The 25,983-nt window shown below is 39.8% G+C and overlaps 1 protein-coding gene across 7 annotated transcripts in view; it reads right to left on the bottom strand.

Annotated features, from left to right (window-relative positions):
• Nucleotides 1-825: 825 nt before the first annotated feature.
• The window catches only part of Ppp1r9a (protein phosphatase 1 regulatory subunit 9A), a 336,716-nt gene continuing 311,558 nt past the window's right edge, over nt 826-25,983 (bottom strand). For 4 of the 7 annotated variants that reach the window (XM_045159908.1, XM_045159910.1, XM_045159909.1 and 1 more), the window contains exons 14-20: nt 23,075-23,162; nt 22,894-22,977; nt 12,637-12,838; nt 10,594-10,713; nt 9,859-9,882; nt 8,634-8,816; nt 826-7,161 (exon numbers count right to left, since the gene is read on the bottom strand). In XM_045159908.1, coding sequence (XP_045015843.1) covers nt 6,949-7,161; nt 8,634-8,816; nt 9,859-9,882; nt 10,594-10,713; nt 12,637-12,838; nt 22,894-22,977; nt 23,075-23,162 — 914 coding nt within the window. In that variant the 3' untranslated portion in view covers nt 826-6,948. The remainder of the gene's footprint in view (nt 7,162-8,633; nt 8,817-9,858; nt 9,883-10,593; nt 10,714-12,636; nt 12,839-22,893; nt 22,978-23,074; nt 23,163-25,983) is intronic. The other 3 variants (XM_045159911.1, XM_045159912.1, XM_045159913.1) reach the window with 3 other exon arrangements.

Here is a 25,983-nt window from a genome sequence, read left to right as displayed (position 1 = left end):
TGTAACTATCAGTGAGTGTGGTACTTAGCAAAATTCCTCTCCTATTTCTTTTTAAAAGAATCACTTGAATAGCTAGCCTTCATAACATCTTTAATAAAATAGCATGTCCTGTTCTTTTTTGTTATTGATGGAAGAAACTGATTCTGGTGGGGGGATGGGAGAAGCTATTCTGTTTCCATGGCATATACTCAAGATCACCCAAAGAGTGCTGTAAGATGTTTTGTTTTGTTTTTTTTTTAACACATGCTCCAAAGAGGAAGACAAGCTTGATTTTCCTTCTTTTTTTTCTCCTGTGATGCCCAGATCTACATTTTTGCTTTGCTGAAGGATTAGACATAGATTATAATTTGTGTGAGAGAAAAAAATGTAACGAATGTTCTTATTTATCATATTCAGGTTTTCTGGATCTTGGAGGTCTCAGATATAGTTTAAAATAACCCTGAGCCTAATCCCTTCTCAGATGGCCTCTCACTGTGAGAGGCCTACTACTTAATGGAATTGTCAGGGACCTTTTCCTGGCTTAGAAGTCCTGGGGACCTTGATGGGAAGTAGCAGCAGAGTGATAGGGAGGCTGCTCCCACTGGAGGATCATCTGCTCTTTAACCTTTTGCCCAGTTCCATAATTGTGCTTTCAAATGTAATTCTAACTGCCAATTTACACTTTCCCCGTGTTAAAACTTATTTTTAGTTTCATTTCCATGAAAAATGTGCACTTTGCTCTTGATTGATAGATAGGCTTTGACAGTTAATACAGGTTTACCTAGTCAAGGCTTGTTTTAGTTGAAGGTGAAAATGGGAGAGGACAAAAAAAAAACACACCAAGAATTATACTTCGACAGATGTCTGTATTTCTTTTTATTGCATTCGTTGTCTAACAACAATAATACTCATTGGCAAGAAATTTATTTACACTAACAAATTAAATTTAATCACAGGTATTTTTAGATTGGTCAGAAAACAAAGGGTCACCATAATATTATGCTTTGAGTGCCTCTGGAAACCAAAGAATAAGGAAAGTTATTCATTTGAATAGTACAAACTCACCAAGCACAAGAGGACAATTCAGACGTGGCACTATTGTCTCTTCCATGCAAAGGATAAGACATCAAAATGTACAAATTAAAACTTCAGGTAACATGCTACCATACTTATCAGATTCAAAGTTATTTTCAAACAACTCTTTCCCTTCAGTGTTCTATAAAGAGAGATGAAAATAAAGGGAAGTAAATCAAATTCTTGTAGTAGAACAGAATTTTATTTTACTTTTTTAACAATTTAAGGTGCCCAGTATTACAAATGATATGTAGCAGGTGTATGACTGGTTGCACTGCAACACCGTTAAGAATACAAAGGCAGGAGTCACGACATGAAATGATCTCAAGGAGTGCATACATACACATTGAAGAAACCGCATTAAGCACAAACTAAATTTGCTGGTGGGAGGGGTTATCTAGGTGAAACATTTCTTCTACTCTTCTTTTTTAAAGGCAATTTTAAGCATTTATGGTCAATTGTTCTTTTACAAATGAATGATTAAATCCTTACCAGAAAGCCTGGATATATGAATAAAAAAAGCTGAAAGAAGTGGAAGTATTCATCTCCAACAATTTACACTGAGAACACTTGTGTCATTACAAGCTGTGGCACAAAAAGTAAATAAATGGCCATATGATGGTAACACTGCCATCAGAAAGCCCGTGGTTGGTCACTTATGCATCACAGCTGGTGATGATGTCATTTTGGAAGTGACTGATGCACAGGAGAACTATCAGCTGAGGACACCAGGACACCATGGCTGCAGTGGAAATACCTGAGGCTGAGTGATGTCTTCTGAGCGCTAACTTAAAAAAAAAAGTGCAATCTTAACATAGAAGTATTAACCAAACACGTGAAGAAAATGTATCTTACTCAAATACTGAGGATATAATAAATCAACTTTAACCTATATATGTATATATTTATGTATGTGTGTGTATATATATATATATATACACACACACACACACACACACACATACACACACACACACACATTTAGAAGCATAGATGCATTTAAAAGGAATACATACATTAAAGAAAATATCTTAAAATCTATGAGCCATTTGATGTATCCACAACACAAAAGTGACAGTAAGGCTATGCTTATAGCTCAGGGTCCTAACTAGCATCACCATATTCCATATACAGTATTTTTATGCCATGTGATTGTGTAAATGTATGCGTAAGGTACGAGATATATTCACACATATGTAGTTCTCAGTATCTACACAAGTGGCATGCACACTATTGAGAAGTTGTGTCCTATTCTTTTATTTCTTACCTCATCTTTGTTGCTAAATCTCTAATGATTTGGGGCTGGGTAGAAAGGATTGGGAAGCATCATGTTCTTTCTTGATGACTCTAAGGATCTGGAAATTGGTCTAGGCATGTACATACATGTGAACCTTGAAGAGCAAACCTCTCAGTAAGCCCACTGAGACCCTGTACAACCAAGGACCCTCTCTACATGAATGTAACTGGTTTCATTTTCCAGGGGGGGAGTTTATTGTGTAAGTTTTTTTTCTTCTTATTGGCTTCTCAGGCCTCTTCTATGCTGCTCCTTCAAGTTATTTTTTTGAAGTGTGCTTTTTGGTGTTATTTTCCCAAGTGTTCTGGATCAAAACTAAATTTCCAGAGACTTTAAATACTCAAAATGAAGGCAAACAAAATCTGCCAGCACACCCAGTCTCATTTTCAGAAGTTATTCACTGAGCAGATTTCTTGAAATGCTGCCTTTTGAGAAAGTCTCTTTCCTTTAGCTTATCATAATGAGGACAATTTCTGTAGAAAACATGGATGTGTTACTTCGGAACCTTTCCTTAAATGCCTCAAGTCAGAAGGGGTAGTGGCTGACCCTTGATGGAAGGTAGACTAGAGAGGACATGGAGCGCAGGCTTTCCATTTGGGTGTTGAAGCTAGTGATATGCATCCTAGTGACTCCTGGCCCCAAAATGAAGTAACCCCCCCACCAAGTCTAGCTCCTTAGAGAAGGTTTTTCATTACTCAATGTTATTTGATAATTCTAAACTCTCTTAGTGTAATAAAAGGGCACAACATGCCCAAAGAATAGATGTTTCTTTCAGAATCAGTGGAACTTCCTCCTCCAGAATTTTCTAAAACGCTTTTGCTAAATATTGATATTCCTCCTTCAGCTTAAGTAGTCTGTTCTTTTACACTTATAAATGAACCAGAATCTGTATAAATGCATTTTTTTTTACCTTTTATCAACATAATTTTCAAGCACAAGTTAATCACATTGCACTAGGAACTAGATGAGAATTGCTAGCCTTCAGGAAGGCTGAGTTGCTAGGTCTAACTACTTGTTCACCATCTCATAACTTGGGCCTAGTGTATTTATGATCACAGAATAAATACTGTAGGGTCACAGATAAAGTTCTCACTTTTCCTTTTTCCCCTTCATTCCTAACAACAGAAGACCACAAGTTAGGCATGCCTTTTCAGATGAAAGTTGACTTTGACATTGGCACCTACCATCGTTTTAATCATGAACCATTGTGATTTTTGAAAGGTATGTGGCTGGGGATGAGAAATCCATATAATCTCTAGTAAAAGCTGGCAGATTGCCACAAAATAACTTTACTGTCATGGAACGTCACAGACAAATTTTGTCAGAGCATTAGAATTGGATGAAGTCTGGTTTCTGTCCTCCCAGAACACTTCTGATTCAAGCGGAAAACAGAAAAGATTACGCAGCTGAGAGTTACTTTATGGAGATGGTCTTAAGAAAAATAATAATAATAAATAAATAAATAAATAAATAAAATCACAAGATCCTTTAGTAGAAAAGGTAGCCCAGATACAACTCTTAGACTGTTCTTTGTCTACAGCTTAGCATCATCAAGTACCCTGCTCCCAAGCATTACCTGTACCCCAAAACACTTTGGCTAGTGTTAAAGTTATCGTAAGCTCTTTACTAGAATATGGTTCACAGTAACCAGACAATCCCTTTTTGTTCATTTTCTCCTAATAAAAAAATAACCTGCAGCTTTTAAGGTCTATGAAACAACAATTTTGTATTAAGTTGTATGGACATGAAAACTACCAGCATTAAAGCAATAACTGTGCAGAACACTGGAACCTCAATTATCATCATGCACTATAGTCATAAAGGAAATAACAGGAAAGCAGAATGCTCACAAGACCTGAGGCCTTTTGCTTGGTTTTCATGCTTGTATCAATCAGTTTGCTTTTTTATCCTTTGTTGGATGATCCACCTGCCTTCTACAGTTTCATCAGTTTTAAGAGGCAATGTAAAAGGTACTCATTTGGACCAACAAGTATCGAAATTTAACTTAAAAAAATCAAAATGGTTAGAATTTAAACTGAATGCTTTAAGGAATAATAATCTGATTTTTAACATTGTCAGTTGGTCAGTGATCTCACCTCTGAAGTGTTAGTCAAGTTATAATGGAGAATAATACATGTAAGAAATTTAATATAATTCATCATAAGTTATGGACAGACACAGAGACTTACAGATATTTCCAATATATACATTCATTTTCAAATGTTACCACATATGTAAACATAACTTAAAATAATCACCCTTCCAGTTATACTCTTGAAATGAACATAGTAAAGTTTCCAGTTTGATCCAGTTAGTTATTTTTTTTCTCCAAAGCAAAAGCAAAATATGGCAACATTTTATAATAGCAAGCATTAGTGTGAGCGGATTTTTGCTAATTCAATCTTCTAATATTAGGAGTGGCCTGCTGGACTGTGAAACTCATTCATGTTGGGGGTGGGAGTGGGCCCTGGTTTGTCAAAGGACCAGGCACCTGAAGGTAGCCTCATGTAGGCAGCATGGCAGGCTCATTATGCCAAACAACAACATGGCCATGGCTCTGATCATCACAAAGCACAAGGCCCCTCCTGGGCCCATGCTTCTGGGGACTGAAGGAATGACTGGTACTTAGTACAAAAGGACTGAAGCTTAGAAAGTACTCTGGCCAGAAAAGGAAACAGACCTTGGGCAAAGAATGACATTCTAAATTTCTAGATAATTTCAGTTTAGATAATTTCAGAAATCATGAATTTTTTTTTTTTTTCTTCCAAGGAAGGGCCTCACTCTAGCCCAGGCTGACCTGGAATTTACTATGTAGTCTCAGGGTGGCCTTAAACTCACAGTGATCCTCCTACCTCTGCCTCCTGAGTACTGGGATTAAAGGCATGTGCCACCACACCTGGATTGAACTCATGGATTTTAATAGTAATAATAAAGTGATAATCACAATGTTAAATATACAAGGTGTGCAGGGGACCTTTACGCTATCTGTGACCTGCAACACTCAGGAGCCTTCCCCTAGCTCTTGTGTACAGAACACTTCCCAAGAGGATGTGGACAGGGCTGGGGCAAGGGCAAGGGCCTGGTGGAGTAAAGAATTCATCCAGCCTAAAGTCCTACTGTGAAACTTGTCCACTGAAAAGTAGATGACTTCGTGTGAGAGCCAATGAAGCCATGAAAACGAGATATGGTAAGCATGAAGAGCAAAAAGCAAGCAAGCAAAGCATAAAAACTCCTGTGTTGTCATCTGGAATTTCTCAAGATTTGTTTATTTTCTCCTCTTTCTGCCTCAGCCTCCCACACTTGAGCTAGGTTGGTGAAATACTGAAATCTGAATACCAAGTTTAAAGTAAGCATCACTTCCTCCATTGCTAAAGCCTATGTACTGCCTTAATGTATCTGGAAGTCTTCTAGTATATGGAAGAGAACAGTCCAGAAAAACCACTCAAAATGTCTCTAAAAGATAATTCATACCTCTCCTTTATAGGAACATTCTGTTTGCTCAAAAAAAAAAAATTAGTTCTCTGGTTGAATGTTACTCAAATTTAAATTTTCTCTAACTGATATTTCTATTTTTCTTAAAAGTACATTTGTTAAAACACTAACTGAGCCCACTAGGGACATTTTAAATAGAAAATATGTGACAGGTTCCCGATTGTGTCATAGGCAGGTTAAAAACCAGCCAGAATGTTCCCCAGGAGAGGAAACCTGAAAATGTTGGTTTCCTTAAAAATCAATTTCCTGCTCAATTTGCCAGGGAGAAAGGACCAGTGCTGTGTTTGTCAGTGCTGTTCAACTACCAAGTGTGCAGTGCAGTCCAGTAAACAGCAGATCCCAGCATCCCACGGCTGTGTAATGGTTTGACTCTTTCTGCTTTGTTTAGCAATACCTGGAGGATAAGTGCTACCCCACAAACTGCAAGACACACCCACGTTTGTGTTAAGACTTTTCCTTCCTTCTAAACAAATGACCGTCATCCTTTTGTCCTCTGTCTGGTTTCCAGCAAGTGGAACAGCATATCTGCTGTTTCCTCAGTAGACAATCATGTGCTAAGCACCCACACTTCCACCATGGAACTGCCTTGCTATACACAGCATTGAGGGGACCTTTCCCACATACTACACTAGATTCTGCAGCCCCAGGAACCAGTGCAGATCCCACATCTCAAGGCCGGTGTTCTCTGCATATAGAAAGGTGCAATGGCCCAGTTTCAGAGTCTCCACTGAAAATGCCTGGTACTCCACTAGCAACAGCAGGGTGTGTTAGGATCTCATTGATAGGGTCAGGCTGGTTCTCCAAGCAGCACAACACACCCTGCACAACACAGGATGTGATAAGCAGAAGAGAGAAACATAGCTACTTTGTCTCTCTCACAATCATATTTCTGACTTGTGAATCAACCAAAGCTGGCTTCAGGGTATTTAAGGAGGTTAAAATTCAGAGTGCATTCTATTATTGCAGAACATGCCGGCGACCGACACATGGTTCTTCAAACTGCCTACAGTGGCATCATCCCCATCATAGTTCCTTCTTCACCTCGGGGAGGACAGCAGGGCAGGGAGAGGCGGGCTCTCTCGGGCACCCACACTGAAGGACAGCGAGGGCTACTGCTCACCAGCACTCTCCGCAGCAGTGGACGTCATCTTCTCTGACTTCCTGGACTTCCTCTGCAATTGCTCTTGTTCCTTCCGCCTCAGCTTTTCCCTTTGTTTTTCCATTTTCTCTTGGGCTTTCCGGGCCTTCTCTAGAGACATCTTCATTTCCTTCAGTCTTTTTTTGACCAGAGCTCGATCCTGGGATGATGTCATTCCAAGAGCCTACAAAGGAAACACAAGCACGAACTGAATTTGAAAACCAATGGCCCCTCTGCTGATGACAGGGCAAATATCACAGCATGTTCAAACTCAGGAAGCAATTTAACCATGGATGGCTGACTGCAGCACTGAGGACAAGCAGATTATCGAGCTATGTTGGTACACACTGTGGCCTGGGCTTTGTCTGCTCTTTTGTTCTATGAAATCTCGTGCAAAGCACACCTTAAAAGTCACTAGGAAAATGCTTTCCAAATTGGTAATTAATGAGTGAATAAGTGAAAAAGGGCACAATTCTGCCTCTTCCACCTTTGGGCTGTAGACATTTAGAGGCAAAAGTTCTGCTGAACTCACTGATAGCTTCAAGGACAGGCATAAGCCCCTGCTGCCCAAGAGTGCTGCAAGAAGAACAGAAATGGCTTCTTTTCTACCAGGGGCTTCTTCACAGTGAGAAACCAAAATGTCAGCATGACCAGCTCTTCTGTTCCCAAAGGCAGGCCTGTAAAGGAAGCCTGACTATAATGAAGAGGTTTCTTGATGAGCTTGGAATTCAGAATAAGGGGAGTTGGTTGCATACGTTAAATGTTTCATGACCTTCAGAATCAACAGCAGGATGCATCCATCTCCCCGACAGGGACAGCCTTGTCAATGGGGCCTTCATATTCACAAGCTGTTGATTGATTGCTAACCTTTTCAAGACCAAGAGATACTCATCTACCCACAGCAGAGCAAGGGGCTGAGGCAGTGGGGAGGGGTGTGTGGAGCTTGTTGTATACTCCTTTGCCCTTTTTCCATAAGGGTGAGTGCCACCTCTGTTTCTAAGACAGATGAGTTGGACGAGTAGAAATGAGGGTGCAATAGAAGTGGGATAGGAGAAACAGGGGCTATAGATATTTGTGGAATAAAGTTCTAAGGAGAACATTATTCCAGTTTTTATTTTTGTTGATGTTGTTGTTTTTCAAGGTAGGGTCTCACTCTAGCTCAGGCTGACCTGGGATTCACTCTGTACTCTCAGGTTGGCCTCGAACTCATGGCGATCCTCCTACCTCTGCCTCCCAAGTACTGGGATTAAAGGTGTGCACCACCATGCCCGGCCATTATTCCAGTTTTGAAGTGGTAGGTATGAATGAGGGGGCATGGAAGAGGAATGAAAAAGGAAAGGCAGATTCATGGATGTAGGCCTTAACAGTAATGTGAGGCAAACTCTCCATTGGCCACTCTAAGAACTCATACTACAGAAGAAGGAAGCAGAGTACTTGATGGACCAGGTCCATCAAGTTGCCAGGTGAAGCAAAGGAGTGGGTCCCTAGCTCACCTTTCAAAGTCCTTGGAAGCTTTTTTGAAGTACCTCAGTATCATTTCTGCTGTTAATGAAAATTACCACTTAGATATGCAGAATGCTCTTATCTAACAGAAACAGGAGCTATGACTTACACAAATGATACCTGGTAACCTAATATAGACACACAATTCTTTACCTTAAGTTTATTTCCATCCAACTGCAGGAGCTGCTCCCCAGTGATGTTCTGGGCACTGAATTCAGACACATACTGCTCCAGATTTAGGCTCATTAGCCAGTGAGAAACCTGTTGCACATTCCATTCACGAGCATCCCGAGTCTGACTCTGACTGTGTTTGGGAGACTGTCCATCATCAAGGATCTGAGATAGGAATGTTATGAAGTAGTGTTGTTAAATGACCAAGATGCTATGGCTCAGATTATGCTAGCCAGAGGCTTTTCTTAACGTATGACAGCCACAATTATCTTAAAGCCACAAAATGATAATGGTTCTATTTGTATTAAAAAATACCACATAAATTACCTATATGAATTTTGGTATGTGGAAATCCTTTTGAAGTTCCTCAAATAAAGTACTATTATTAATATAGGAATCTTAATATAAAAATACACTCTAACAATTAATATTTTACATTAAAACACTTTGCAAATTAATATCAGATGTAGAAAACAAATACTTTGTCAATATCTATGTATAACATATCACTTTGCATTTATCCTATGACATGATACTAGAGTTTTATAAAATACATTAAAATATTAAAGGTCTCTTGGAAGATGAGAACCTTAAGCTCTCAAACTTTCTTTGTCATTATTTCATCTGAGCAAGAAACAAACTCATGAGGAAAGGAGGGCAGGAATATGCAGGAGTACTTTCAAGACATGAAGACATTGAAGTTCAGAAAGTCTATATGATCTTTCATGGATAATACAAGAGTAAATGGAAAAGCATAAGTGTGCATTCCAAATTTGAGGCTCTGTCCATTGTAGCGTATTCATTTTCATAGAGTGAAGGGACAGGATGGTTCTTAGAACCACTATGCTCAGAGGAGATGAAGCAATGATAAGTCTTAGAGGAAAGACAGGCGTCTCCAAGGTGACCCATGTGAGGAACAAGGGTAAGCTGAGGCGAAGACAAAGGAGATGATAAAGATTAGGCTATATCAGGGTAATGACTATGAGAAATACATGGAAGAACTCTGGAGGTGGAACTTAGACCCTCTTGGCTCAGGAATATCTTTAACTAAAATGTAGACAAAAGCAGAGAATGAGGCTCTTTAACCTCCACAGGGGAACATGCTCCTGTTCATGGATATAGCCCTTAACTCTAATGTTCTTAAGTCATTTGTGAGGAGAGAATATGGTTCAGACCACACAGGGTACCACGCGCACTGGTAGCTCACCTCGTCATCTATCATATCCAGGCTCTGGGGGAGGGGCAACAAAAGAATGAAGAAGAAGAGTGTTACAGAAATGGGACATATAACATACACAGTCCATAGCTTTAATACAATCAAAATTATGCCCAGCTTGAAGAGTATGGGCAGAAAAGTTTAAAAGGAAAAGAAAGCTTTACCAAACAGACATTATGTTAGAAAGAAATAAGAACAATTATTTACATAAAAGCAAAAAAAATAATTACATTGTTTCCTGTTTCCACTCCATCTCAATGTAGTTTCCTGCTTCTCTTACATATATTTATCTCCTAATAATTCTTAGCAATGCTAATCTTCATTTCGGCTCCCAAGTAAGTGAGTCTAGCCCTATTTTCCTTCCTGAGCAGAACTGTGCATGCCCCTGGGCTGCAACAATTCAGCGAGGGGCCACACCACCATGAGACTCTTGGGGTAGAGAAAGGAGAAAAGGAGTGTATAGTCTGTAAAGTTCCATATCAGCTGAGTTGTTCCCTATTCTTGCTCTCCAGTGCTGAGCCTCCTCCACTTGTGTCTACACACATAAAAGGTGCCTAGGGAAGCTTGAAGGGACTCAGCAAGAACACTTTTCTTTCATGCTGAGAAAGAGGAATGAAACTGTCCTACTAATTTCTATGTAAAATATCCCCCAAAATGTTTTCCCATAGAGGGTTATGCATTAAATGTGTGATTGGAGAACACACTGCCATAGAGCCACGGAAGTACCTCATCTGATGACAGCACTAAGGAGTGAGAGAGCCCCGGGGTTTTGGGTTCTGCTCCCAGTCCACTCAGGTCTGCTGAACTGGTACTGCTGGGACTGAAATCGTCATTGAAGGTAAAATTCTGTAAAAATAAATGCAAGTCAGTGTTAAACTTTGTGAGTGACCTGGAGGCAGGTGTCCTTGCAAGTTCTCAAAAGGTTAATTTTAAGCAATCTTGGAAGAAACACATCGGTTTGGTGATGACCTTCAACTGGGCAGAGTGAAGGATGCTGAACCTTCTGAGACTGATCAGAAATTCTAGGCAATTTCTTCATGTGATGAAAGGATAGGTGTTCTAGAGAAATGATTCTTCAGTTTCTCTCCAAGGGTATAGAATTCATTATCCTCTGCAACTGCTCAGAGGAGTAATATTAATAAGCCCGTCTGCTTTGACCCTAATCATGATGAGCAACAGTGTAAGTAGGAATACAAGATGGTATGGAGAGGCTGAGTTATCAGGAACAGATGGCAATTCATACCAGGAAGGTAGCTGGAGTGCCCCTGGGAAAGATGGTATGTGGCTGGCTGTGATAAATACTGTGGGAAGTGACAGGTCTCCTCCTGGATGTACCCTTCACAATGATGAGTTCTAGGGGAGGGCACAGTCTGACAACACACCACTAGTTACATGCTGGAATATAACTCTCCCCTGGTACCAGCTGATGGCCAAAGAGACTGTAGCATGGAAAACACCCAGGAGTCTATAGAACCTTCTGGGGCTGCACAGGGGGAGCTCACAGAGAAAACCCTCCCAGAACTACTTTCACATGGCCAGCAAAATAAAATAACAGGGGCCACACAGCTCCATTTGTAAAAACATTTTAAGAACACCAAACCTCTCTTTAGTGAGAGATAACAATAAAATTACTCAAGCAACATTTAGAAGCCTCTAATCTAACACAAAAAAAAAAAAAAAAAAAAAAAAAAAAGCCTGTGGCTTCCGGTAAAATTCCCAGGAACTCGAAGCATCAGAGCACACCATCTTGTTTGACATTCCACTTCTCCAGCAACCAGACTGCTGCCGCTCCATTAGGTTCCTTTGTATTGGCTTAGTTGGTTATTGAGATGAAACAACATGTTAGAGACTGAAGGACTAAGCCAACCCAGTGCTTGTAACAACTTTGGAAAAGGAGTCTAAGTCAGAGCCCATGGAGAAGAGCCAACAGGGCCTTATACACGGAACACCACCATTGGGTTATAGATGGAATTGGCCCCTCCCAGCCCTTCAGGAAAAACCCCTTTAAGCTGTTGACTTCAAGAAAAGAAATAAGTTCAAGTAAGATTAATCACAAGTTTCTGTTTGAGAAAGAAGCGTGAACACAGAAAAAAGGAGACCAAGTAATGTGTGAAAGTTAGCCACCATGTGTTTCAATAAAATGTTAGATAAGGTTTGCAGTGTCATGCTGGAAATAACCATCATCATTTCAAAACAAATCACACCCATGCATATAATTCATAATTCTGTTAATATTAAAGAACTTTGGTGACAGAATTACAATAGCTGCTCAGCATGAACCTTTGATCTGAAAAGAAGTTAGGTGCTATGCCAGCACTGCTGCTTTTAAGAATTTCACTTAAATATTGAACACATATTCAGTCCCAAATTTATCTATTTTCCAGTAAACTTTGAAGAGCACAGCAAAATAGTTTTGTAATCCAATTTAAAGTAGAATACTTGGTAAACAGATTCATCATGCATTTCATGATTCAAATGCATCTTTCCCAGCATGGCTTAACTGTCAAACTGAGATTAAATAGCAGTATGTGAAAAGACAAGCAAACTGGAGAGAAATGTACGCTCTAGAATGGAACAGTGTCAAAGTGCTGTCATTAGGGGAGGCTTTCTTTCCCCACACGGGAAACACCATGCATTGCCTATGGCAGTGCTAGCACGTGATCTCCTCGGATCCAGGGTACACACACAGGTTCAGGAGGCCTTCCGAAAACTGAAGAGGCAAGGATTGGGGGTTTTCTTGTTTGCTTTTTTAATCCACTTGTTGTCTACCTTGGACACCTTTTTATCTGAATTTACAGTCTCAGGAGAAGGCTGAAGGGGACTTGTAGCTGAAGGCAAGTTCCTGAAGGAATAGGATCCTTTCCAGCTTTCATTAAACCACGAGAAAGGCATGCAAGGGGAGCGAGTGGAGGCCTGAGCTGCACAAGATGGCTTGGCTTTCCAGTGTTCCAGCCTGCCTCTGAAGATCCTGCTGTGTGAAAAGAATGGCCACGTTAGACAAAGAAAGGGAAAAAGGCTTACTGAGTGACTTCTGAAGGGCCTCTCCATATATTAAACTGAGAAACTGTTCTACACAATAGAAAAGAGTTTGTACTGGGGACTATAACATTAATCTTAATCAGAACCCTTTTTCATTTAAAAGGAATTCATGACAATAACAAACATTTTTCAAGTGCTATTTCCATGAGAATTTTTTTCTTTTTATTAAATGTGACTACAGGAATTGTATGGATGGATTGAAATCACAGATGGCAGTTTCTTAGGGACTGCTCTTAGTGACACATTAGAGTGAGTCAATGAGCCTCATACTCAGTAATTGTTCTGCCTTTCTGTGGATTCACATTCCCAGTGTGTAGGACTTTAGAGGATAATAGAAGCAAGTCATACAGATATTTTAGGCCTTGGGATACTTTATGCAGAACATGCAGTTTATTGAGTTTTCATTATTATCATAGACCTTTTCCCCCTGAGGAACAGGGGATCATAAGTCCTAAGAGCTCCCTTGGAGTTTCAGACCTACCACCTCCTGAGTATGAGGCCTTGGGCCTTCTCTCTGCCTTCCTGGGCCCATCTGGAAAAGGTAGATAATTTTAATAATCTCACATGCAATTGTTATGAATTAGATAGGATAATATGTGAAACTATCAAAGTTTAAAAAGTCTAGTAACATTTAAAGGATTCAAAGGCATATGAGGAACATAGTATGAAAACAGATATCTTTCACCAATGCAGATACTTTCATATCTATATTTTGCTTACTTGAAAAATATTTTCCAGCAGCCAAAGAATTTGCACAATGGCTTTTATGCATGTTGAAGAGGTCAGCTTCATTCTGATACTAATGGTATAGATAGTCTTCTCTGGTACATAGCATTATTAATTTATAGAAAATGCTATCCCATTTTCATATGTCCCAATTTCCTCTTGTAAGGTGATACCAAGAGAACCACATGTCACTGCAAATTGATCTATACTGAAAAACTCTAGAAATATAAATCTGGATGGCAATAGAGGAAAGACAGCTGTCATACAAGTCCCTCAGAGACAGGGGCCAAATCTTATCTCTTTAATGTAAACAAATGTACTTTGGAAAAAGACCATGGGGTAATTTCCATTGGAAGGTAAATGCATATCTGTATAAGGAAGATAAGGCTACAGATTCCAGAGTTATAGCCCTGGGAACATCTCCAGGAGTGTCATCATCTCTCTACTTCTACACACTCAAACTGTGACCACAAAACCTCCAGGGAGACCAATCTTTGGAGTGCTCACTACTATTGAGTCATCACTTAACTTCTCAGGTGTATCTCTTAGCTTAAGTCTCATATTCCAGTAAAGATGTTCAAAACACTGCAGGAACAAAACAATGTTTTCTGCAGTCCCACAACTCGAAATTGGAAAGATCTCAGGAAAATTAGACCTGAAGATCACACTTCCTCTGCTGTACATTCCCAAACACAACTCAGTAGAGTATGCCATTGCTTCAAAGTTTATAAAGAGGCTGCAACTAACAACAGCATACAATCATCATACTCCCAAGATAACTTCCTTAAGACCACCACCACATTTAAAAAGAATGCTGTCCAACTGGAGAGATGGCTTAGCAGTTAAGGTGCTTTCTTGCAAAGTCTAAGGACCATTCCTCAGGACCCATGTAAACCAGACGCACAAGGTGGCACATGTGTCTGGAGTTCATTTGCAATGTCTGGAGTCCCTGGCACGCCCATTCTCTCTCCCTCATTGCCTCTTTTTCTCTCTCAAATAAATAAATGAAAAAAAAATTAAAAAGAATACTGTCAATCTCTAGCTTTGTTTGAAAAGGACTATAGGGAGTCCATCCAAATCCTGCCCTGGATTGTACAAAAAAATCTGAAGGAGGCCACACCTTTTAACACTTCCATAAAATTCTCTCAGCCAGGGCCTATTTGAGACTATTTGACTCCATGCTGAAATGTAAATCTATCACTGAGGATGGGTATGGGGCTATGCTATTCTTACTTTTTCTGGGAAACAAGGTGATAGATCCCAGCCTCTGATGGTAGCCAGAGGCTATCTTTCTGCAGCCTATACACCAAGATAATGGGAGGGTGGAGGAAGGTCAGGTAGAAAGCAATGACCATTCACTTGAAAGGAGAAAATCATTGTTTTCATAGCTTCAAAATACCTGATTCTGGAGTATTTAAAAATATTTAATTTATTTATTTAAGAGAGTGAGAAAATGGGCACACCAGGGCCTCCAGCCATTGCAAATGAACTCTAGCTGCATGCACCACTTTGTGCATCTGGCTTTATGTGGGTACTAGGGAATTGAACCTGGGTCCTTTGGCTTTGCCAGCAAATGCCTTAATCACTAAGCCATCTCTCTGCACTATTTTTTGAAGAATGTTTCTAGTTCTCTATGAACCTTGCTGTGTCCGTGCTGGGCTGTTTCCTATCTCCTGTATTACATGTCTATGATTTTTACACTCCATGATTGGTATAACTAACCACTGTCTGCTTCCTAGTATTCCTGAAGAACTAAACTTTCTTCCATTTGTTTGGACATAAAAAACCAAAATATTCATTTAAAAAGAAACAATGAGGGCTGGAGAGATGGCTTAGCGGTTAAGCGCTTGCCTGTGAAGCCTAAGGACCCCGGTTCGAGGCTCGGTTCCCCAGGTCCCACGTTAGCCAGATGCACAAGGGGGCGCACGCGTCTGGAGTTCGTTTGCAGAGGCTGGAAGCTCTGGTGCGCCCATTCTGTCTCTCTCCCTCTATCTGTCTTTCTCTCTGTGTCTATCGCTCTCAAATAAAAAAAAAAAAAAAAAAGAAACAATGAATACCCAGTCACTATAAAATTACATACTTCTCATCACCAATTTCTTTCTGAATAAATTGAATTCTTGGGGCTACAAAGAGGCAGAAAGAATTTGCTAGCAGGTATTCTACTTGGAGCCCCTCTTATTGTCCAGCTTATTTTGTGTAGAAATGTTGTGAATAATACAAAAATTTCCTTTTCCTCCCTTTTCATGTATTTCCCTCTTTTCTTTTACTTTCTCCTTTTCTTCTCCTTCCCTCTTCCAAATCAAGATTAATAGAATGAATTTTGATGGCTTTGAACATTACTTTCACAGGGTTAATGTAACTATGTGTTCTATCTTTCATTCACATTTATGTACCTAAACAGCTTAGCAGTTTTGGGAAAAAAAAATAAAGAGTTACAAGTATTTGAATATTAACAAATTATTTATTGCTTAATCTAGAAAAACTATCACATCAAATTTAGCCTTTATAATTCAAAGTTGTCATGGGGGTGGGAGGGGAGATCCCTAGAATTCAAATGACTTATGGCTAGTAATTACATGAGCAATTAACTCATTTACATACATTTTGAAGTCAATTTATCCTGGGGCTAGTAACCCAAAATTAAACTGCTCAGTGTCATTTTAACTCTGCAAACATGGTGTGTCACATTCTAAGACTTGCTTGGATTTCATCAGAATATCATTCAGAACTTCACAATGCAGAACAGAGAGGACTGGGGCACATACAAGTAAGCAACAGAAAATAATAGAAAGTAATAGAAAATGGAGAAAAAGGGCTGCAACCAGAGAAAAGGTTACAGACTTGCATTCATCTGAGTCAGATGAAGTACTTCTGTAAGGACCTAGTAGCCATTGAGGACACTGAGGGCACGGAGCCAGCCCCATCCAAAGGCATGCGACCATTCCCAGCTAAGGCGGGCCACCCTGGACCTCTGCCTCCAGTGTCAGAGCTCTGGTCTGAATTTCTGACCAATAACCAACAGTTCCTTTGAGACAGTTACAGAAGAGTTCTCAATTTTAACTCTTTGAAATGGTGAAACTAATCTATTCCCCACTTTGGGGGAAAGAAAGATTATGTAAATCTATACTCTCAATACAAATGTTAATGTTAGAACAAGTAAATATACTGCTTAGATGTTCAAGAAAATTTGAGCTATTAGAAATCTATGAGCAAAATGTACTGACTTATTTTATTGAAATTCATTTTTATTATTTTTGGTACCTGGGATTAAACCCAGGGCCCCAGGCAAGTTAATCATACATTCTACTACTGAGCTACACCTCTGAAAACTTAAACTCAGATTAGTAATCCAAAACTCATTTTAGATTTGTATATAAGGTTAACCACACTGATAAGAGATGTTTAGAGTCTATACAAATATAAATTTAACATTAGATTTTTGAGAGTTTTCTTAAGGCAGAGCCTCACGTATCCCAGGCTGGTCTCAAATTCTCAATATAGCCGAGGATACCCTTGGACTTTTGCTGCCTACATTTCCCTGCCTGCTGGGATTCCAGGTCTGAGCCACCATGCTGCTTTACATGGCACTGGGGATGGAACCCAGAATATTATCCAAATCAGGCAAACACTCTACCAACTAAACTAGGTCCCCAGCTCAAAAGGTCTTTTAAATATGCAAAAGTGATTGTCAGGATTTTAAGTTTGTTGTGTTTCAGTCACTTTCAACACTTCAGTGGAAACTGATTGTTAAGCTAATACATTCCATCCACAATAGGCAGTTTTGGGGCGATTGTGTCTGCTTCACCAAGGCTAAGCTAATGTTACGCAAAGGACTTCATAGAGGCAACTGCTCTTGGTAAGGCATACTGCACAGAAAGAAAAGGAGTGAGAGAGTCCTCCTTTTCTAGCATCATTTAGAACCCATGAATACCAATATGTCAGCTTCCTTGGGGACAAATGGCATATCAGTGGTCATTAATACCCTGGTAGGTAGGAAATTATAAAATTAAAATGGAGGCAGATTTCAATCATTATAATGGAAAATGTCTAAGCTGCTTCTAATCCACTTTCAAGTGCTGGCTTTCTTTCCATTGCTCTATTAAAAATAACCCAACTTGGCCAAGTAGGTAAGTGAGAAAGAAACACAGGCTTGTGTAACTGATCCTGTTTGGAAAATGAGCCAATGACAAGAGCTTTAAACTGACCCCAATGCTAAACAAGTAAACTCACAACAGAAATAAAATTAGCTTTCCTTTCTGACCCAAAGCTAATGAGGGCAATAGGTAAACTGACAGCAATAACAATAGTGAGTATTCTTTCCTTTCTTAGTCTCATTCTGAGGTCTATGCCAAAAACCATGACTTTTAGCTAACTAAAAGTTTAAGAAATATAATCTTAAATATTTCCTCCTTGGTTGGTCTGAAAGGGAGGACACTGATTTTGTGTCCAAGACACACATTACCATGGGGTGGACAATCTTGCTTACTTTTAACCAAAGTTACAGAACAAAAGCCGTGGGAACCCACTTCTTTCTCTCTTCCTGGTATGTCTACCTCCAACGTGTGCCTTCCCAATCTTGAACAATTCAAAGCACCTTCCTCTCCTCTTCTTCCTACCTCCCTCCTCTTGGATACTGCTAAATTTCTAGCTTTCCTCCTTGTTGATTTCTCTATCTCCAGTAATAAGTGTCCCTGAGTTCTGTTCTGTGCCTGTTTTAAAGTTCTTTAGTCGGTCAGGCCAGGAATTGACAAAGGAGTTTTTGTGGCCCAGTGACAACCTCACTGGGCTAGGTGAAGAAAGAAGTGAGGTGTTTTCCTAGGTGAAGACAGAGGTGAGGTGTTTTCCTATATTCACTCATATGTTCATCCCAGTCCACATTGTGCTAAAGGATGTGTTTCCACCCAGTTCAGATAATTACTCAGCAGGAGAGCAGAGCTGTCCCCAACGTATTTGTCATATGATATCAAACTCACCAGCATGCCATGATTTATCCAAAGCCTTTGAGAGAAGTATTATCTCTGGAGATTGCCTGAAGTCTAATCCATAGAGCCCATCTATTCTTCAAGATATTACAAAAGACACCCATAGATGAACAAGACTGTCAGCGTATTGTGGATAGAGACTACTTTGTTTTTCCTAGCAAAGTTACTTTAAATATAAAGCAATGATGATAGCCAGTTTTATTTTGCAAAGGCTTAAAATGAGCTTAAATGAGATGCCCCTCCACTCTTCCCAACAACCTGAAGGGGGATACATGTGGAAAGGGTGTGTGACTCCATTTTACATATGAGAAAACTAAGTAAGGCACAAATAAATTAAATAACTTATCTAAGATAAGTGGCAGAGCTGGGATTTGAACTCAGGTTCTTAACTGCATTGACATTATGCTCTTGGCTTTCACTGAGAGGCTGTGACTGTTTACTATGAAGGTACTATTCAAGTCATAATTTTGCCAGCCTTATGTTTTGCTTTATCTTATTTTTTCCCATTTATTTTTAAAATAAATGATGCTATAAAGCATGTACTTTTGAATGTAAACAAATTTGGAGGGACCAACAGTAGAACATAGTGAATGCATACTAATTCATGAGCCAACTGTATGATGGGTTAGAATCTAAGAAACAATTGCTTTTCATAGAAGCATATAGATCAACACTATTCCAGAGACATATACTATGAATTAAATGTGTAAATTAAAATGTTCTAGGAACCATGAGAAAAAAATACAAGAAAAATTAATACTTTTATCTAAACTTCAAATTCTAACATTTTAATATGCAATCAGTATTGTAAAAATAAGATGCTTATAATTTTATTTTCACACTAAGTCTTTGAATACAGTGTGCATTTTCTGCTATAGCACAGCTCACTGTAGACTAGTGCAGGGAGCCATATCTGGCTACAGATGGTCATATTGGATGGAACATGCAGAAATGGTAAGGGAATTAGACACCAGGCAGTTTTAGCCCATCCCACTTACTTTTTGATAGGAAACCAAGGTAACTTACCTAGGAAAAATCAAGACAACTACCTTGGATTGCAGCTCAGAGTGCTTTCCACCATTCACTCTTTTAAGATGACTGCATATTCAGAGTAGAGCCATCTCCCTTCTCTGTCTCTTTCCTGATAAACCATCATCTGCCTTCATCTGACAAAAACACACTTGATCACAGGGCTTTCCACTGTGACTTAACTGGAACTTCCCCACAGTGCTCCAAGTAGGCACTTCATTAACACCAGTCTCTGCATGCTCTGGGGTTCAGGATGGGCTGTCACTGACCTTGCAGTGTGCACTCTAAGGGGGAAAAAGCTCTGGCAATCTAATGCTTCCTATCTGCTGGGGTGCCTGTGTAAATCAGGGCATGCACTGAGTGCGCTCTGGAAAAGGAACTACATCATCTTGCTTTGCTGGGCTTCTTTATTAGGATTATTATCCTTGTCTATTTTCTCTATCTGTCTCATGCTGGTCATGTATCAGAGTCATTATGTCTCCCCAAGAAACACATCAGAGTAAACTCTTCTCTGTGGGGAGGAAAAAACAAAAACCAAGAGTAAATTTGACAAAAGTCTAACAGCCACAGCTGACTGACTAATGATCGCAACAGATTTTAACAATCTATTAAGAACTGAATGAAAAGCTAAAGAGATAAGATTATTAACTCAACCTGTGAATTTTTCACTCCTTTTTCTGAGAAAGCTGCACCAGGGTGAAGAATCCATTCCCTGATCCTCTCTGTAATTGCTTTCTGGTCTTCCCTGCAGCTGACTATGCAAGGACCCCCACCTGAAGGACCCCCTCCTGAAGGACCTCCACCTGAGAAGCCCCATGGAACCAGTTCAGTTGCATTAAGCTCCTACAGGGTGATAGTTCTGTTCTTCTGAGGATATGTCTTGCAAGGTTCTGGGTCTATTATCAACCCATATAGGAGAACAGAGGCTGTGACTAGATTTGATACTCAATTACTCTGATAGCTCAAAACTTTCTTGAAACAGAAAACATTTTTCCTTTCTTGTTCTTCTATTTCAATTATATGAACTTTCTGCTCTGCTATAACTCCTGTTCTAATTACTAATAATTATAAAATTATGATTCTAATTGAAAACTGTGCCATTGGCACATGTGGAATTACTTGTGACTCCTAAAGCAATGGTTATCCAGAATTAATGTTTTATAAACAAAGAGCGGGCTGAGCAGCTGACCTATCAGCCTGGCTATGGGTTCAAAAAATGGCATTGGGCTTGCTCAGTGGTTAAGGCATTTGTCTGCAAAGCCTAAGGACCAGAGTTTGATTCCCCAGGACCCATGTAAGGCCAGATGAACAAGGTGGCACATGTGTTTGGAGTTTCTTGGCAGTGGCTGGAGGCCCTAGCATGCCCATTCTCTCTCAACCTCCTCAACCTCCCCCCCATCACAAATAAATAAATAAGCTGTTTTTTAAAAATGACATTAACTATGGTAACCAGTGCTGCATTGGTGACTCCTGCCTTTTCTTCATGGTGGCCTTGCTTCTAGTAAAGAAAGCACTGTCCACCACCATCAAGATGTGCTTGGTTTCATCAAGATGCACCTGAAACTCAGTCATGCTCTCCCTTTTGTAGGCTGCCATGCTCACCCCTCTCTCAGAAGAGCCATAGCACCGAGAGGCCAAGACTGCTCTGAAACCCAACGACCCAAGTATCACTTCAAAGGAGGTCAAGTACCTCTCTGCCGTGTATCTGTGCAGCTTCTGCTCATTCCTGTAAGAGGTTTCATTAAGTTTCTGAGTATGCTTGATAGTATTTCATCTTAAGGCACAAAAATAAAATTTCAAAACAAAAAAGAAAAAGAGAAAGAACGAAATAAAGAAAAGATAACAAAAAAAAAAATAAAATTTCATTTTTTATCCTAAAATCATACAATGTTAAACTGCTTTTGATTTACCCTCTTTTCTTTGGAGTCTCTCAATATATGGAATACTTTCTACCCTTCCTCCACTGAGGAACACAAAAGTAAAGCAGCCAAAGTAGCAAATTCTGGAACTTGCTGTACTCAACCCACCAGCCCCATTTTTTTGCCAAGATACATTGCTGGGCAAGAGGTGGTACTAAAAGGAGACACAGCAGATAACCTATGAAGTGGGCAGGTGATCCTCCCTGTAATACTGTTAGAATTTTGAATTTCATCCTTAGTCTATGACATTGAGAATGATGTTAATATGACCATCAAATTTTGTAAAGAAATGTAAACATCATAGTGAATATAAAACTGGAGGTAGCACACTGGGTTGGAAAGACATCTGAATGGGAGCCACAGGCCCCATCTCTGTCCTCACTGTCTGCCATTTAACCCTGGGCAAATCCTTTACAGTTTATGAAGGTAGAATCTTCCATCAAGAAAGTACAGGGCTGCTACCAGCCCTTTCAATCTTACTAGAAGGGTTAAATGAAATGGTATATGTAAAATTACTTTTCAGCCTATACCTAAGAATAGCAGCAAATTGTTATCATGATTATTAGGTTTAAACCCTTCTCACATATGCCAAGTACCATTAGAAATGCTTTTCAAGCAACCTTACTCATTACATTAACCTTATATAAGTCTACTGCTCTTATTTCACATGAGAAAACAGGCAAGAAGAGCTAAGTAACTTGCCCAAGACTAAAAAGCTAAAGTGGGAGAGAGCTGTGACTCAAGCCCAGGCAGGTGGACAGAGGGCTTTATCTTTACTGTCTAGCTGTCAGTTTTAAGTTGCATAATATGAAAATAAAATCAGGAAAAACTGACAACATGCTGTTCAAAACTCATTTATCTCTAGGAAAATCTTCCTTGCCTACAAGTCCATCAAACAGAAATGGTGGTTCCTCTTAAATGGATGAACAGACAGAACAGTCCTGAATGCAAGAAAAGGTGCTTAAATGCAAAATTACCATCTTAGTTTTAAAAGAAAGCAGTAGGCATTAGCATTGTGGAAAGCCAAAAAACCAAAATTCAAAAAAAAGAAGTATGCCAAAAATTTCACACAGACATAATTTAGTAAACATTTATTGAAACTGTTCATGTGACCATAATTCTGTTGCTAATGACCAATGGGCCTGCCCAGCCAGATGTAGGTCATAACTAAAGGCAGATATAAACCAAACATTCAATTACTCTCTCATTGTAACTGTGGACATGTTACTTTCGCTTCTAAATCTGACCATTGATTTGGACTAGCACTGGAAGCAGGGCCACAGAGTTTAGGTTCAGAAAGAGATTGATGCTTTTAATCATCCAACTCATACCTGCTACCTGCAGGAAACCTACTAGCTTCTTTTTCTTTCTCTTTCCATTTCTTCCCCTTGTTGGAACTCCTTTGCAAAGGTGCCCTGCAATGATGGCATAAAGTGAGAAAAGGGAAGCTGACGTCTCCTTGAACCCTCCTGCCACAGAGGGTTATTACTTTTTCCACCAGGACATGCTTACCCCAGATCCACAAACTTCTGCTTAATTTTTGCTCCTTGCATCCCCAATGAACTGGATGCCTTCAGTGATTTGGGACATTTGGCATCATCTAGGATATAGACACACATGAAAAAGACAAGTTATTATTTTGTAAGCCATCAGTCTAGTTGGTACATCTCTAAATCTAAGAGTTTGGCATAAATTCCCAACTGCTGAAGAAAATCGTGGGTGTCTTATCTACAAGGCATAGGAAACCAGTCATGTTGAGAAATATTTACAAAAGCAGTAAGGTTCCCTTGGACAGAGGCCCACTATTTATCACAAAGATCAGCTTCACACACTGAGATGAGTGAAACAAGAATTAGTACTATCATTTCATGATGACTTTCCTTTTATTCTCATCTCTGTCCTCAATTCTGGGTCTTCTCAGTGCTGGGATTAGGAGCACCACCTGCTTCTCCCACCCCCCTCAGTCAACCACATTAGTGTTCAAACTCTAGCCTTTGTGCTTGCTGGGCAACCACTTTCATGACTGAACCATCTCTCCAGCCTTCTTTCTTGCTCTTTGGTTTTCCTATATTCTGAAGGAACCCAACTATAGATCCAAAGCCAAAGAGAGAACTTCACCTCTCAGAGTCTCAGATTTTCAGGGAGAAACTGAGAGTCCATTTTCCCTTCAGATCTTGGCCATGCCTGTGCCCAGTTCTGGACAGAAGAGGGCAGAACATGGAGAATATGGGGGAGACTTCTCAAGAAAGTGGTTAGCTCTAAAATATATCTTTGGAAGGTCTTTTTTTTTTTTAAATTTTATTTATTTATTTGAGAGTGACAGACAGAGAGAGAAAGAGGCAGAGAGAGAGGGGGAGGGAGGGAGAGAGAGGGGGGGGGAGAATGGGCATGCCAGGTCCTCCAGCCACTGCAAATGAACTCCAGATGCGTGGACCCCCTTGTGCATCTGGCTAACGTGGGTCCTGGGGAATCAAGCCTTGAACGGGGGTCCTTAGGCTTCACAGGCAAGTGCTTAACTGCTAAGCCATCTCTCCAGCCCTGGAAGGTCTGTTTTAAGAGCTGGTGGGGCTCCCATGCTGAGGAAGATGCTGTCATTCCCCCCAGTGCTTGGAGTTGACGGACCTGCATCTCCCTGAGTTAATGCAGGCATTCTAAGGGAAGCAGCAGCTGAGGGACAGAGATGTGGAAGAAACCACAGCAAGTAAAAGAGAGGCTCTGAGGATGGGCTTCACTAGGCATCAGAACAGTTCTAATTCAGAAGTCTTGTCTTAAAAGCTCTCATGCCGTCAAGCCACCTGACAGGTAATGTAGGATTTTTAGCAATAAGTTGTTTTTCCTATTTTTAGTTAATTATACTAGGTAGATCACAGTAATCAATTCCTTGAAAGGTACATAATGAAATATGAGAGTCAGAAATACACCTGTTTCAAAAATCCACTTCTAGCCTCAAATGTTTATTATGGAAAGTCACATCATTATTCTTTTAAGTAACCAAATTAAATAGCTACAGGTGTGACACTTCCCCTCCTCCACCACCAATAAAGCACCAGAGCAAAACACCCTCTCTAGTGATCACCAATGGACACTTGAGAAAGAGTTGGATCTCAATTTTCTTAATAGAACCAAAGACGAGAAAGAGCTGAATTCTTCCAGATCAATCCTAAACCAAGAGCTGAGGCTGTGAAAAGTTAAAAAGAGCCTGTCTAATTATGTTCTGAATTAAAGGTAGCTGGGAGATGTTTTAACAAGTGCTGAGAAGACCAGCTGAGACAATGTGTATGAAGACACTTTGTAACCTATTGGCGTTGTAGCTATTTGGACATCTCAGGACTAAAAGCCTGAATCTGCCCATCACAGAGCTTGCTGCTAGGCAACCTCACATCATTATCTTACATATTTGCCAATGTGTGTTCCAAGGAACACTGAAATGAAGAGGCAAGATTAAGGAATAATGTACTTTCTCATTTTAAACCATTCCACTTCATCTTTAAGACACATTAGCACTCTGAGTCCACATAAAACTCAATACTGTGTTAACATAATGTCAGGCAAAGGAAAACATCTTATTTTTGTTTATTTACTTATTTAGACCCATGTAAGACACCCATTAGGCTTTCAAAGTTGCTCCAGACTGAGCATACCAGCTTTCTGCTTTGGCAAGCAGGCTCTTACTTTCAAAGGTAACAAATGGTTTCCTAATGTCTAAATCTTAGCATTTAATTGGACAGCATTCTTCTTAATAAGACACTTGACTGTACCTTCCCTTATTTATGATAGGCTCACCCAATTCTCCCTCCCTACCCTGGCTTCTCTCCCGAACTCAGGACTTCCTTTCTTAAAAAAAGGAGTTAATGATATTTTTCCATATAATCTTTCTGACTTTCTATTTTCCACTAGTGACCTAAAGTCGAAGCCCTGTGACTCACTTTCTTCTTAGTATCTTGCCCCTAATTCCTCACAGTTCTTGTATCACTCTGTATTGCACAAGGTTTCTTTCTCTTCATAGGTATCCCCCCTCAATGTTTTCTTATTTTAACTGCCCTACACCTACTGTATTTTGCTATTTATTTTCTGCTCAGAATATCCTGTGGTTCCCTAGGAATAGGATAACATAGCTAAGACATTTAAATTCTAGAGCTATAGACTGAACCCACTTGTTAGATGTTATGATCAATCTCTACTCTGTTAAAACCAACAGCCAGCATTTGAATTCACATACTGAGCACCCATCTTTGCTCACATTATTAATTTGCCCTACAGGCCTCTAGACCTGCCCTTTCTCCTTCTTTTATCCTTCTAAAGCCCTCTGATGGTGGTGACTCTTGTACTCCCTTGGCAGAATGTGTCTCCTTCCTTGGAACAATGACACAGGCCTGAACTCTCAGCTCACACAAGTCTAGTGTAATAAGCAGATACAATAT

Source organism: Jaculus jaculus, chromosome 10 (genome assembly GCF_020740685.1).
Source record: "Jaculus jaculus isolate mJacJac1 chromosome 10, mJacJac1.mat.Y.cur, whole genome shotgun sequence".
Lineage (NCBI taxonomy): Eukaryota > Metazoa > Chordata > Mammalia > Rodentia > Dipodidae > Jaculus > Jaculus jaculus.
The sequence above is the reverse complement of the archived record's forward strand: the minus strand, read 5'-3'. Positions and strand labels throughout refer to the sequence as shown.